At 48.8% G+C, this 14,563-nt stretch overlaps 1 protein-coding gene across 1 annotated transcript in view; it reads left to right on the forward strand.

Moving 5' to 3' along the window:
- The first annotated feature begins 348 nt into the window (after nucleotides 1-348).
- Dnah1 (dynein axonemal heavy chain 1) overlaps nucleotides 349-14,563 on the forward strand; it is a 66,642-nt gene continuing 52,427 nt past the window's right edge. Inside the window, exons 1-7 of the mRNA XM_076856263.1 lie at nucleotides 349-696; nucleotides 2,126-2,198; nucleotides 4,988-5,162; nucleotides 6,295-6,451; nucleotides 7,292-7,424; nucleotides 9,887-10,048; nucleotides 10,820-11,072. Coding sequence (XP_076712378.1) covers nucleotides 349-696; nucleotides 2,126-2,198; nucleotides 4,988-5,162; nucleotides 6,295-6,451; nucleotides 7,292-7,424; nucleotides 9,887-10,048; nucleotides 10,820-11,072 — 1,301 coding nt within the window. The remainder of the gene's footprint in view (nucleotides 697-2,125; nucleotides 2,199-4,987; nucleotides 5,163-6,294; nucleotides 6,452-7,291; nucleotides 7,425-9,886; nucleotides 10,049-10,819; nucleotides 11,073-14,563) is intronic.

Raw genomic sequence — 14,563 nt, forward strand, 5'->3', positions numbered from 1 at the left:
CTGAGAAGTGAAGCCTTCTCAAAAATGAAGGAGACGTGGGCAGATGCACCTGCAGATCTTCCCCTAGCTCAGCCCTTAATTCTGGGGGGGGGCTCATTTCTCACATCCAGGATGGGCCCAGGGTCTCCTGGTGAGACTCTCCTGGTGCTGTGTTTCTGTCCAAATTAAGAGGAGACCATTCCTTTTCTCCTCCCTCTTCTGCTGTCCGTGGATCGCGGGTTGGGGCTTGGTGAGAGGAGGCACGGTGTATCATGGTGCCTCTGGGGGCTGAGACAGAGGCTGCCAAGGACTGAGTGACACTGTATCTTCTCCTAGGAGCTCTGACTGGGCATCTCCCTGAGAAGCACCATGGAGCATCGGAACAGAGAAGCACCCAATCCAGGAAGGGCCCCTCAGGAACCGGGACCCAGCAGTATTCCTACCAACCAAGAGTGCAACCTGAGGGGAACCCTTGGAGGCCTAGAGTGTAACATGGAGAGGGCTCTTCAGGGACCAAGTAATGATGTGGGGATTCCTCCTCCAGGCCCTGACCCTGAGCCCCCACCTGTAGTGGTACCCCTGGTCCCACCCCTGCCCTCAGATGTGGGGCTGCCCGGGAAGTTACCACTGACCGGAACTGACAAGAAGTACCCAGTGATGAAACAGCGTGGGTTCTACTCTGAAATCCTCAGCCCTGGAAGCTTGGATCAACTTGGGGTAAATATAGCAGCTCTCCTCTACCATGCCTGAGCTTTCCCTGAAGCCTCCACTCCCTTATTCTTCTTCTCTTCATCAGTTCATCTGTTCATTTAGCCACCTGTCAACCCCAAAATCCATCCACCCATCCCCAGCCAGTCAGCCAGCCATCTTTTTGGTCATCCATCTAGCTGTTTATTCATCTATCTATTCATTTACAAGTCATTACTGAGCTCCCGCTGTGCCCAGGCCCTAGAAGGAGCTACAGCATTGGTGGGGCAGTTGCCTTCCCCCTAACCCTGGTTAGAAAGGCATCCATGGATGAGATGGCATGCTACTGACATCTAAGAAATGGGTGTTTTAGAACAATTGTAGAGGAGGAAAATTTTATTTAAGGTCTCACGTTCATAAATAGCCAACTCCATCATGGCGGAAGAGTATGACAGAGGAAAGCAGCTCACATGATGATCAGGAAGCAAAGAGAGAGACTCCACTCTCCAGATAAATATATACCACAAAGCCATATTACCAATGTCCACCTCCTCCAGCCGCAGCATACATGCCTTCAGCCACCACTCAGTTAATCCCATCAGGGGATTAACTCACTGATTGGGTTAAGGTTATTGTAACAATCATCTCTTCTCTGAACCTTCTTGCATTGTCTCACACGTGAACTTTTGGGGGATACCTCACATCCAAACCACAACAATGGGCATGCATTTTTTAGGTACTTGGGGTGTTCCAGGTACAGGGAATAGCAGGTACAAAGTTCTGGGGTCCCTGAGAGAGGGCATGGCCCATATGAAGTAGAAGGGAAGAGGTCAAGGGATGAGGCTACAGCCAGGGGAAGATGGGAAGGGGATGACTAGGACAGAAACACAGAGTCCTGTGTATCCCAGGAAGCCTTAGGAAGGTTTGAGACAGAGGAGAGGCCAAGAGAGATAGGGCAAAGACCCACGGATACCCAGTCCACCGGTGGTGCCAGAGTGACCCTTGGGAGAGGAGATGCACACAGAGACACTGGCTGGCCTTACAGTACCTGTCTCATGGCTCAGCCCCTTGATGCATGCTGGGAGTTCTCAGTAAAGAGGGAAGCTGTGCTGGACTAGAACAGAGAAGGCCCCGGATATCCTAGCTTGTCACCCACTGTGACTTTTTTTTTTTTTGTATATGGACACAATACATTTATTTTACTTATTTATTTTTATGTATTGCTAAGGATCAAACCCAGTGCCTCACATGTGCTAGGCAAGCGCTCTACCACTGAGCCACAACCACAGCACCCCCCCACTGTGACTTTTGAACAAAGTTTATGAACTCATCAGTTCTGCCTTACCCCTGTGCTCCTGGGGTGCTCCCTGGTGGTCCTAAAGGAAGGCCCTGGCCTTGGAATCCTTCCCATGTCCCTGGGATGTGTAAGTACACTCGGGCCTCTGGGGTTTGGTTTCAGAACGTGTGCCGTGGGCCCTGTGTGAACCAGAACTTCCTACGTCAAGCCGACCTCAGCGAGTTCACCCCAAAAGGTCAGTGCCCAGGGGAACAGGGTGGGTGGGTCCTGGTGTGTATTTAGAGGCAGGGTTTCTGGCCTCAGAAGGTAAAATGAGACCAGTAATAGATAAAGTGTTTTGCGAGGGCCAGACTTACAGAGAGTGCTTCATCCTTATTCTCCCCAGAGCTGCCATAAGGCCCTGGAGCTGCTAAGGGCCAGGGCGGTAATTCTGTCTGCCTGGCTAGGGTCAATAGGGCATCTACCTCCGCTGGAACATGGGCTCAGAGGAAGCTGAGTTGTGCTCTGCTGGAGCCCCAGCATCTGGAAGAGCACATGGCACAGCTAGATACCCTGGAGATCTTTGCTGGAGAAAGGAAGGAGGAACATCCTCTCAGTGTCCAGGGCAAGTCTCGGAACACAACTGGGAGTAAGGACTAGGACAGGTCTGCAACCAGCAGGGGTGCTAATTCAGAAACCAGCGAGAGGTGATGGGAAGTTAGAAAAGAAACACACACACACGCACACACACACACACACACACACAGAGAAAGCTGAGCCCAGATGGGACATTACCCTCTGATGCAGAATAATGACCCAGAGCTAGCTTAGCACATTTATTATATAGGTTTTATCATCAAAAGGGTTTTTTGGTGAGAAAGTTTCTTCAAAGCATGCAAGGATTTCTTCAAGGATTGAAGGTCAAAGCCTAGTGACCAATTATAATGATCAATTTGCACTCATAATTCTCTACCCCTGGCAGCTGGTGTCTGGATTCAGGGTCAAGACCGATAGTCTCGTGCCTAGCACAGAACCCCCTTTAAGCAGGGCATCACCATGGCAACTGGGCAGTCTTGACCTGCACTTTTGCACAGGAAGTGTTCAGCACAGGTGCAGCTCCTGCAGTAGGACAGAGAACATGGTTCAAATCACAGCTCCCAACATTGTGAGGCAGACTTGTGGCAGAGAGAATAGGGTGGCTCCAGGATAAGCACCAGGTGGTGATGAGAGAGTGGGGCAGGGACCCTCCCATCTGGGTCATTTGCTTTCCTTCTCCATCAGACAGGACCCCACTTCCATCGGGCCCAGAGTCCCCATAGTCCCAGCTGTCTGCCTTCATGTCTACCCAAGGAAAGGCCTGGCTCCTACATTAGTGCCATCAGAGCCCATGAGCCTTTGGGGTCTGTGAACTCCTAAACTGGCCCAGAAAATGGCATCAATACGGACATTTTTGTACTTATCTGAGGATCTGGTTTGATGTTCTCAACAGTCTCACAAGCAACCGTGACCTGGAAAATGGCTACAAACCACACATCTCAGGCCTTCAGGGCATTGGAATGATGCTCCCACCATCTGTGGCAGGGGTCAGCAGCTCAGCAGTCCCACCCACATGAGGAAAAGCAGCCCCAACAGTGTGGGACCAGTTGGCTCTTGGAAGCCCGTGACAGAAGTTCCCCCTTGCTGCCTGAGAACTAAAGAGAAGGCTTGAGCAGCCTGTCAGGGGCTCGGGGATGAAGCAGAGGCTAGAGGCCACCTCTTCACCCTTGCTTCTTCTTGGTTCCTTCCCGGAGTGGGTTCCAGGAGCAGAATGGTGTTGTGAATCCATAGGCACTAGAGCAGGAGATTAGGGGTTTGAAACTGCCCCCCCTTTTCCCCCTGGTACCAGGGATTGAACCCAGGGGTGCTTAACCACTGAGCCACATCCCCAGCCCTTTTTTATATTTTATGTAGAGACAGGGTCTCGCTAAGTTTCCTAGGGCCTTGCTAAGTTGCTGAGGCCGGCTTTGAACTTGTGATCCGCCTGTCTCAGCCTCTGAACCACTGGGATTATAGGCGTGCACCACCACAAGCAGCTGAAAATTGCCCTTGTGTCTGAGCTGTTTGGTGCTGGCAGCTCTGCTAAGAGAATGGACTTCAGCTGAAGGCAGGAGGCCTCTGCCAAACCTCAGACAACATCCCAGGCCCAGAATCTGGAAGCTTCTGTGAGGCTCCAGAAGTTACCCCAAGATCTCTGTGTAATGTGACCACCTCTTGACCCCAAAGAAGTCATGAGTCTCAAGAAGGGGGTCACTAAGGCTTCCCAAGACCCTTGGGACTCCTTGGAACCTTCCTCTGCCAGGAGAATACATAGGGGGCACCCACACCCCCTAGCCCCACCTATAGTGGTCTCCATTCCCCTGGGACTTTCCTCTCCACTGAGCACCCTATGTTCCAAGAAACCCCCAGTCTGGGCAACCTGGGATGATGGGTAACCCTATCTATGATCTCACTCCACCAACTCCCTTCCCCCCATACCTAGAATAGAAGGCTCAGCCTGCCATTGTCCAAGTAGGGGCAGCCATTTGGTGGCTTGAGGGTCCCACAGGAACCATCCACCCCTACTCGGGGTGCCTCCAGTCTGGAAAGGGCCCCAGGCAGTGAATGGCATTCAAACTCTCATATGCCCACTTTAGCTTCCTGTCCAGTCGTCACCCTCACCAGTACTTGAATTCAGCACCTGGCTTGAGCAATGGCTCCAGTGCTGGGGTCCTGGGTGTTTCATAAGGGAACAGCCCAGCATGCTGGCCCTGGACAGGGATGGTAGAACTAAAACAGACGTTCTGGAGGCCCTGTTTCCTTCTGGTCTGCACCCCATTGGGCACCTGGTTTGTTATCTATCTTCCTTCTGACACCAACTGGTCGCAAGCGAGCTCCAAGCTTCCCACACATCAGAGTGTGCCCACATGGTTTCTGTCTGGCAATTTGTCTTCTTGGATGATCGGGGGAACTGGTGTCATGGGGCCCCAGCCTGATTCCCACAGTGCCTGCCTCTGCCTCTGCCTGCAGTCGAATCTTTCAAGGTTCCTGATGACTTTGAGGAGTGCATAGAGCAGCAGAGCATCGGGTCCACGACCAAGCTGCTCACCCAGACTGACTTCCCGCCGCAAGCCTATGAGCCCAAGGTGCAGGTGCCCTTCCAGGTGCTGCCCGGCCAGTGCCCCCGAAAGATTGAGATTGAGAGGTACGACTGGGTGGACTGTGAGAGGACCTGTCCTCCGGGAGGTGGTATCTGCCTAATGAAAAGTTGAGGGTCTAAAGACCACTAGGTGACCATCTCCATGGCAGATTCTATAAAAAAATATTTAAGTTTTCTAGTTTTTGGTTCTTTCGGAAGTACAAATGGATTTTCCTTGCTGTGGATTCAGAGAGGGTGGCATTTAGGTCAATGAAGTGGGTCTGCCAGGGCCGGATACAGGGGTAACTGGAGCTCAGGGACTCAAAGGGGTCCACACCACTATCATCACCAACCCTGGGCCTTCTCACAGTAGCCAGAATGTCACAGGAAAGCAGGGAGCTAAAACTCCAAACCTTGGTTCTAGTGTTCCAATGAAAGAAAATTTAAAGTCAGACACCAGATGACATGCAAGAGAACTTTATTGTAAGTGAAAGTAAGGTGAAAATAAAGTAAAAACAAAGTGAGGCTCAAGCAGAGAGCGAGAGAGAGAGAGAGAGAGAGAGAGAGAGAGACATCTCCAAGCAGAGAACAACAAAAGGAGACAATGCTATCCCCAAATTTATTAGTTTTATGATTGACTTGAAAACTGGGGTCCTCCTTCGACAACCTTCACCAATCAGGTGTTCAACTCCTCCTTCTCTTCAGGTGATGGAGTTTTTGAGCTTAGTTGGTCCTCTCCAGAACTGTCATGGTGGCCATCCTATTTAGGGGGGCTTCATCTATAAGTCAATCCCATGTTAATGCGGGCACTGGGGTCAGTAGCTGGTCAGAAGTTATCATAGTGTGCCTGTGCTACTGAAGGAATCCTCCTTCCCAGACAACTGGAGACACTTATAGCCATAATTCCCAACTTCACACCAACCTCAGTGGACCCTGTTAAGAGTTAGTCCCATTCATCCTTTTCTCTTGACGTGTTTTACAAATAGCCCTTTACTTTATTTTGTTTTCTACAGATGAACTGCCACCATTGATTTCGTAAGATAGTTTAAAGAAGGACCCTAAAGTAATTTAAGTAATTGTGACCTTACCATGTATTTCACTGCTCATTGCTAGCTACTACCTAACAAGAGCCCTGGGGCTCACTAGCGGAGCCCCTACATGAACCCAGCCGTCCTGAGAACCCTACCTGCCCTTCCAGGAGAAAGCGGCAGTACCTGAGCCTGGACATCGAGCAATTGCTGGCTAATGAGGGCATCGACTCCAACGAGCTCATGCCAAGGCACCCAGACCCCCAAAACCCCCAAACCATTGAACAGGGCCATGACCCACTCTTCCCCATCTATCTTCCACTGAAGGTAAGCCAGGCCTCTGTGGATTGCCAATGGAGATGGGATGGGAGTGTGGGACCCTGGCTGAAGCTCAGGAGTCAGACCCCAAAGGAGAGCCCCACTTCAATCACAAATACTTAACATGTCAATCATAGCAACTGAATAATCATAACCCAACCCCTTAGTCATCCTAGGTTGGAGTAGGAAGGGCTCCCGTGATCCCTGGGAGGCAGATTCTCTGCTTCTTCCCTGGAAGCCTGGGCAGCCTGTATGTCCCCCCACCCCCACCCGACCCCTGTGGGTACCTAGATGCAGCCAGGCTGGACTGTGGAGACCAGAGATGGAGGAGGGTGTCAGTGCTGCCCCTTGAGATACAAATGGGAAAACAGAGTCAGAGGAGGAGAAAGAGGTTGCACAGCCTGGCCCTGGCTTTGGCTTCTTCCGCTTCCTCTCTGTGTCCTGCGTGTCTCTGGGGACTCTGGATCTAGATGCACATGATCCTTCCAGTAATGGATGACCGCCTTCCTGTGGGGTGTTCAAGAAACCCAAGAGCTCTCTGTTCTCTTGGGCCTGAGCTGGATGTTCCAGGGCAGCAGGGGAGAACGTCTACATCTTGCCCTGAATCCCCAAGCCCTCTGCCTGAGCCTTAGGTGGCTTTTCTGGACAAGGATCCAGGGTTTCCCTCTCCTTTAAACCCGGTGTGCCCCTGGGAGAAGTAGAGGAAGGGCTCTGCCCTCCCGGTCACCTGCAGCTCCTTCATCTGGGGAGCAGGCTACTTACTGAGGCAGCCCTGTCCTCTGGCATGCTCAGTTCGTCCTGGCCTCTAGGGGAGCCACTTCCTCCGGACCTTTACCTGCTTTCTCCCAGGTGTTCGACAATGAGGAATTTGACTGTCGCACTCCCCAAGAGTGGATCAATATGGGCTTGGAGCCAGGGTCAAACACCAGGAAACCAGTTCCTGGAAAAGCCCTCCTGCCCACTGACGATTTCCTGGGACATGGTAAGCAGGGCCAGCCTGGGGTGGGGTACCATCTTGTCCCAGCAGCAGTCCTGTCAAGAACTCCTGGGCTCCCCCTGCAGCCATGGGTGCTAAGGGGTCATCTGAGGCTGAGATACAGGCCAAGGAGCTGGCCACACCAAGGCAAGAAATGCAGGGATCAGGGTGGACATGGTCAGGAGGACTGGGAACAGGACAGTTTGGATATGTCTAGTGCTAAACAAAGACGTTTTGATATGATGGTAATAAAAATATACATGCTTATTGGAAATGTTAAAGGTAAATGCATAAGGTCTCCGGCTGGATCCTTCCATCCCACCATCCAGAAATCACCATCATTCTGCTCTTAACAATGGCCTCTCAACTTTTACCCCTGTAAAAGCCTTCTCACAGTAGCCAGAGTGTCACAGGAAAGCAGGGAGCTGAAACTCTGAGCGGTTGCACTCTTTCACCACCACATTTACGATCACACTTGGACATATTCCACACCCTCATACACACACACTATGACACTCATATATACACTTTTACCAGTCACCCATTTATAACCACTATCACACCTACTCATTGGATGCGACACAGATTTGCGGTGCCTCGGCCTCACCTGTGTCTGCCCACAGAGTGCCTCTGGCTCCTCCTTTGGCCTCAGTCTGTCCTGGTGGCCATGGAGGCTCTTCCTTGTTGCCTGCTGTCAGGAACAGGGTGAGTAGCCATGGCCGCCATCTAGGCCTGCAAGGCTGGGTCTCTGTGCAGGCTTCCTAGCAAGTCTGGTGTCCTAAATTTGGAGGTTGGAAGTGACCATTTCTCCATGCAGGGCAGAAGGTGGCTCTGCACCCTGCCTCTTGTAGGGACATGATTCCATGGAGTGGGAAGTGGGCTCAGGCAGGCAGGCTTTAGGTGGGAGGCAGGAACTAAGAGCGTTAATTGTTTTTTTTAAGACTGCACAGCCTCCAGGAGGCCTGCAGCGAGTCCACTGAGCAGGCTGCAAATTTGTTTCATTCAAAAACACTTCAATGCTGGAATCAATTTCTCTGAACCAGATAAGAGACCCAGAGTATTCCCTTCACTTTGAACTTAATTACAAAAATATTTGAACTCAGTGGTTCCCAGATCTCCAATTCCCGGTGATAAAACCAAGGGCGGCATTAACCTCAAGGTCATGGAGTGCCAGCCTCCCCTCTTCTCAAGGTAGCCAGAGCACGGGGGCAAGGAGGGGCTGGCAGGGAACAGAACGGTTTTCTGTCAGAGCCTTCTCATTTTCCTCTGGGGGCTGCTTGTGACATTTTTTCCTTTAAGTTGAGACAAGACAAGGTCAGCATTTTCAAAAAGAAAATTTACTAGGAAGGGAGGGGAAAAGCAAAGCCAAGGAGGTATACAACAGCAGCCTCCCACACCCCTCTGGCATCAACAAGTGAGAACCACTTTCCTTGGAATTCCAGCCCCTCCTTCCTCAACAGTATCCTGTAGAATGCATCAGTTTGTTTTATGCCACTATATGATAAAGCATACTCTACTAAGTAGCAAGTGTGTGTGCATCTTCCTTCTTTCACAGTTTATTGAGCACCTACTTTGCACCAGTTTCCATTCTAGATCCAAGTCCACTTCTGCCCTTAGGGAGATGAAACTAGAGTGAGGAGGCTGACCACCAACCAGGAGATGAAACATATGTAGTGAATCTAGGCATTGTCAGGGACACAAAAAGGGCAACAGTTTAGACAGTGCCTGGGGCAGAGGTGTTATTTTAGGCACAGATGCCTCTCCAAGGAGAAGCCACTTGAGCAGGGAACAAACCCGTAATGAGGCCACCAGGCAGATGACACAGTCAATGCAAAGGCCCTAAAGAAAGGACAAGCTGTAAAGTCACAGGGACAGGCAGACATCAAGTGTGGCTAGAGTGAAGCGGGGGGTGGGCAGTGCCAGGAGGTGAGCTGGAGAAGAGAGCAAAGGAGCTTAGTCTGAGGAGTAGGTAGGAGGCCCCTCCTGACTAAACAGGCCCCAAGGACCACTTAAGAGCCTATTGCAGGGCAGTGGTCTCTTATCCTGTGGCTCAATAGCAAGGGCAGCCTCCGGGGAGGGCTTCACACTGGCCTTGGTCACTTTGAAGAGGTCCAGCTCATTTACGATGGCCATCCACAACACGCCCTCAACAAGTTTCTTGTGTGCTTGGGGCTTTCCTGCCTCATGGCCAGGCCCTTTGTCCTGTGTCTGTCTCTGCCCCGGTGGGGGTCATGCAGAGAGGCCTCATCCTTTTGGATCCTCCTGTGGCCCAGGGGTTCCAAAGAGGCCAACTCAGATGGAAGGAAGAGGGATCCTAACTCTGCTGCAGCTAGACAGGATGTTCTGGTGGGAGGGAGGCCAGTCTAGTGACCTCTGAGATCCATTCCCAGCACCTGTTGCCACACTCAAGAGGTCTTACCTTGCCCGCATGGCAGGAATCACTGGTGGGGTGTCCCTTCCTGTTTCAGAGGACCCCAAGAGTCTGGAACTGGTCTACAAATGGTGTGAGGTTGGTGTTCTGGACTATGACGAGGAGACGAAGCTGTACCTGGTGCACAAGACGGATCAGAGAGGCCTCGTGCGGGACGAGATGGGGAAGCCCATAGTGAATGGAGGGGTCACTTCCAGAGGTATGAGCTCAGCCTCTGCCCCAGGCTGACCCCCAGCTCAGGCCAAGCCCACGCTGTGACTGAGGCCAATCCTTCCAAGGGTACCACCAGCTCAGATCTGAATTCTGCCTTGCTCGATTTGATCTATGGCTGTCTGGACCCTGATCAGTAAGAACCAGCAGGCCCGTGTCTCAGAGACCCCAGGAAGGCAAATGGCCATTATTTGGTATGTCAACTCTGAGCAGCTGGCAATGCTTTATGTAGCACAATGTTGAAAGCCTGAGGCTATCAAATGAGTGATATTGGCCCTGGGTGTGGTGTTCAGCCCCACATGGCCACCCTTGTACAACTCCTTGTCTGAGCATAGCTCTTTTTTCGGGAGGATGGGTACCAGGGATTGAACTCAGGGGCACTCAACCACTGAGCCCCTTCTCTAGCCCTATTTTGTATTTTATTCGGAGACAGGGTCTCACTGAGTTGCTTAGCACCTCCCCATTGCTGAGGCTGGCTTTGAACTCACGATCCTCCTGCCTCAGCCTCCCAAGTAGCTGGGATTATGAGCACAGTTCTTTGTAGTCTTCAAAGCACTTTCACGTTCATCCATGACACCATGTACGGTAGGCAGGGCAGGGAGTGTTATCATACCCATTTTGCATGTTCAACAGGAGATCAGAGAAGGGAAACAATGTACTCAGGGCCACTGCACATCAATGACACAGCTGTCTAGAACCCTGTGCCTGACCCAGAGAGCCTGACTCTATGCCCCCTTCTCCTTCCTACCTAACCCCTCAGGCAGGCCACCCCTTCTGATCTGTCAATACTGGGTGCCACGGATCCAGCTTCTCTTCTGTGCTGAGGACCCTCACGTGTTCACGCAGCGTGTGGTCCAGGCCAATGCCCTGCGCAAGAACACAGAGGCGCTGCTGCTATACAACCTGTATGTGGACTGCATGCCCACCGAGGGCGAGCGGCTCATCAATGAGCAGAGCCTGAATAAGATCAAGCAGTGGGCCATGAGCACACCCCGGATGCGCAAAGGTTCCATGTGAGTCCCTGCGCTGCCACCTCCTGGGGTCTTTCCATGGGGAAGTAGCACTACCAGGCAGGTAGAGCTCCCTTGGGGTTCATCTGTGTGGGGCTGTCTTGCCCACTGTACTGTGGACTTGTTGGGCCCCCATATGTTCATCTCCACATCCCTCATTATCAGGATGAATTCAGGGAGCCAGGCATGGTGGTGAGCGCCTATAATCCCAGTGGCTCAGGCAGGAGGATAGCAATTTAGTGGGGCCCTAAGCAACTTAGTGAGATTCTGTCTCAAAATAAAAATAAAAAAGGGCTGGGGATGTGGCTCCATGGTTAAGCACTCTTGGGTTCAATCCCTGGTACCCACCCACCCCCCAAAAAAGAAGAGTCATGGATTCTTACTTTAGTGAAAAGGGTATGAAGCCTCACTATCATTTTTTAAATTTCAGTGCTCAAAGTTGGCCAAGGGGAGCTTCTTCAAGTTACTTCCTCTGTGTTTTTGACATGTTTCCATCATAATGTGTGCATGTCTTTACCTTCTGGTACATTGAGAAGTTCCAGGCTTATCTTGTTCTTTCCCAGATCCAGCCCTCAAATCAAATTTTTCTCTAAGGAGCTCTGTCTGATTCCTTTTAGTGGAGAATTTAGAGGCCAAGATTTGGGCATTAGATGTATTTGTTCCTTCTGGGAAATCATTGCTTCAAGGTTCTTAGAGCAGACAGATTTGGGAAATAATAGAGATATAAAATATTACTGCATTGCGTTATATATAACCTCCACACATAGCTTTTTCTGTATATATTGATCTATCTGTTAAATACCCACGAGTTCCTGCTGATACCTTCAAACCGACTCTAACACCACAGGGCTCATTCTCGCTTTTATGTACTTGTTAATTCCATCCTCCAGAAGAAAACTGGCTCCCATTACTCAAGGTACATTGACCTATTTGTTTAGTCCTAGAATACATAGATGTAGTGTCAAATCGCTAATCCGCACCTTTTAGTAGACTTTTTGGTGTCTTTATTTAGCATCCTTTTTCTCTTTAGTCTGGGGCTTATAGTCCAAATACTACATTTGGAAGTTACTTGATTTCTTTCTTCCTACATCTTTCAATGAGATGCCCACTTTATTTTTTGAACTGCATCTTGGTTCATTTATTACATATACACATACATATAAACATATTAAATACATAATATGTGTTAAATATGTATACATATTTTATATGTACATTATATATATACACTACTCTGTAATATTCTCTTTCTGTATATGTATACTACTCACAATATTTATTACTCAAAAAGACTTACACAGTGATGGTGCATCCCTGTAATACCAGTGGCTCAGGAGGCTGAGGCAGGAGGATCTCAAGTTCAAAGCCAGCCTCAACAACTTAGCGAGACCCTGAGCAACTCAGCAAGACACTGTCTCAAAATAAAATATAAAAAAGGGCTGGGGATGTGGCTCAGTGGTTAAGTACCCCCAGGTTCAATTCCCATTACCAAAAAAAAAAAAAAGACATTCAGAGATCTGTCATTCTCCCATCATGCCTGTAGGTATACAGTATCACTAATTTCTGGTTTATCTTATTACATAAGTAATGTAACACACTTTAGAAAGCTTTTGCATTTTGCTTTTTTCACTCACAGTATACCTGAAATCAATCCATACCAGTTCATTGAGATTTTCTGAGTCCCTTTTTACAACTGCATAGTAATCCATTGTGGGGATGTACCATAATATATTCAGCCATTCTCCACAATATGGACACTTAGGTTATTTTGTATTATCTTGTAATTCCAAAATACTTGTATATTTTTATTTCAAAATGATGGATGTATAGCTTTGGGGTACATTTTTAGAAGTAGAATTGCTAGATAAGTGTATATATATATCAGTTTTGTTCATTGATTGATTAGTGCCAGGGATTGAACCCAGGGATGCTTAGCCACTGAGCCATATTTTTTTTTTTTATTTTGCTAAGTTGCTTAGGGCCTTGCTAAGTTGCTGAGGCTGCTTTGAACTTAAGATCTTCCTGCCTCAGCCTCCAGAACTGTTGAGATTACAAGTGTACACCACTGCACCCAGCCATATTAGGTATTGCCAAATTTTCCTTGTACCATTTTGAACTCCCACCAGCAATGTATGAGCATGCCTGCTTCTTTACAGCCTTTCCCAGAGTATATTTAATACTATTTAATTTTTGACCACTCTGGAAGGTAAGGAAGAAATGGTATCTCAGTGTGGCTTTCATTTTGTCTTATTATAAGTGAGGCTGAATATCTTCTCCATCTTTTCATAGTATTAAAGATAATCTTTTTGTGACTTACCTATTTATCTTTTGCTTGTTCTTTTTGTTGTTGTTTTGTTTTGTTTTTTGCCTTGTTTTGTTTCTCAGTTTAGGATTTTTCTTTCCAGTTTTAAGAGTTGTTTGTATATTAGGGATATTGGCTCTTTATCTGTGATATATGTCATCAATATCTCCTGGTATTTCAGTTGTATTTTGACTTTTCTATGGTGATTTTTGCCATATAATAAAATAGTAAAGCAATTTTATTAATCTTATCTTTAACTACATCTGAAATTTGAGTCAAGTCGGAAAGTCTTGCTTTATAGTGAGGTTTTCTTCTCGTACGTGTATGGTATTGCATAGATTTTCTTGATTCATCCTTATATGTAGTGTGGATCTAAGTTTTTATTTTTCCAAATGATTGACCAGTTGTCCCAACAACATTTTTAAAAATTTATTTATTTATTTATTTTTGAGTACCAGGTATTGAACCCAGAGTCACTGGATGATTACTGAGCCACATCCCCAGTCCTTTTAATTTTTTTTTTATTTTGAGACAGGTTCTCACCAAGCTGCTCAGGCCCTCACTAAGTTGCTGAGGATGGTTTTGAACTCAAGACCCTCCTACCTCAGCCTCCCAAGCCACTGGGATCATAGGCATGCCCTGCCACACCCGGCTTCATTCCTTTAATTCTTTTTTTTTTTTTTTTTTATTGGTTATTCAAAGCATTACAAAGATTGCAGAATCACATCGGTTACACATCCACATTTTTACATAATACCATAATAGTAACTGTTGTTCTTTGCATGTGTGTTCAACGTCTGTGTTCTGGGCATCCTGTAAATGCATTCTGCACAGCACAGCAGAAATGACCATGAGCTGGACCCTAGCCTCCCTGCACTGACCCTCCCCACCTGGTGCTCACTGGTCCAGAGGGGGCACAGCCACTGAACATAGTGTGAGGAGTATTGGGATGGTGGGGGATGGGGAGCACTTTGGGATCATACCTCGGGCCTGCCCTCTTCCTCAGGAAATGAGATTGGCCCGGGACAGAAATCCCAGGCTAGTCAGGCTTAAGTAGGGGCTGAGTGGACAAGAGTGTGGCCACCAGCTGAAACAGTATGTGCAAAGGCTCTGAGGTGAGCAAGGGCCTGGAGTCTCCACAGACTCAGAGGGGCTTCCTGTGGTGGGAACGGGATGAAATTGGGGAGCCTGG

The sequence above is a fragment of the Callospermophilus lateralis genome, chromosome 1 (genome assembly GCF_048772815.1).
Source record: "Callospermophilus lateralis isolate mCalLat2 chromosome 1, mCalLat2.hap1, whole genome shotgun sequence".
Classification (NCBI taxonomy): domain Eukaryota; kingdom Metazoa; phylum Chordata; class Mammalia; order Rodentia; family Sciuridae; genus Callospermophilus; species Callospermophilus lateralis.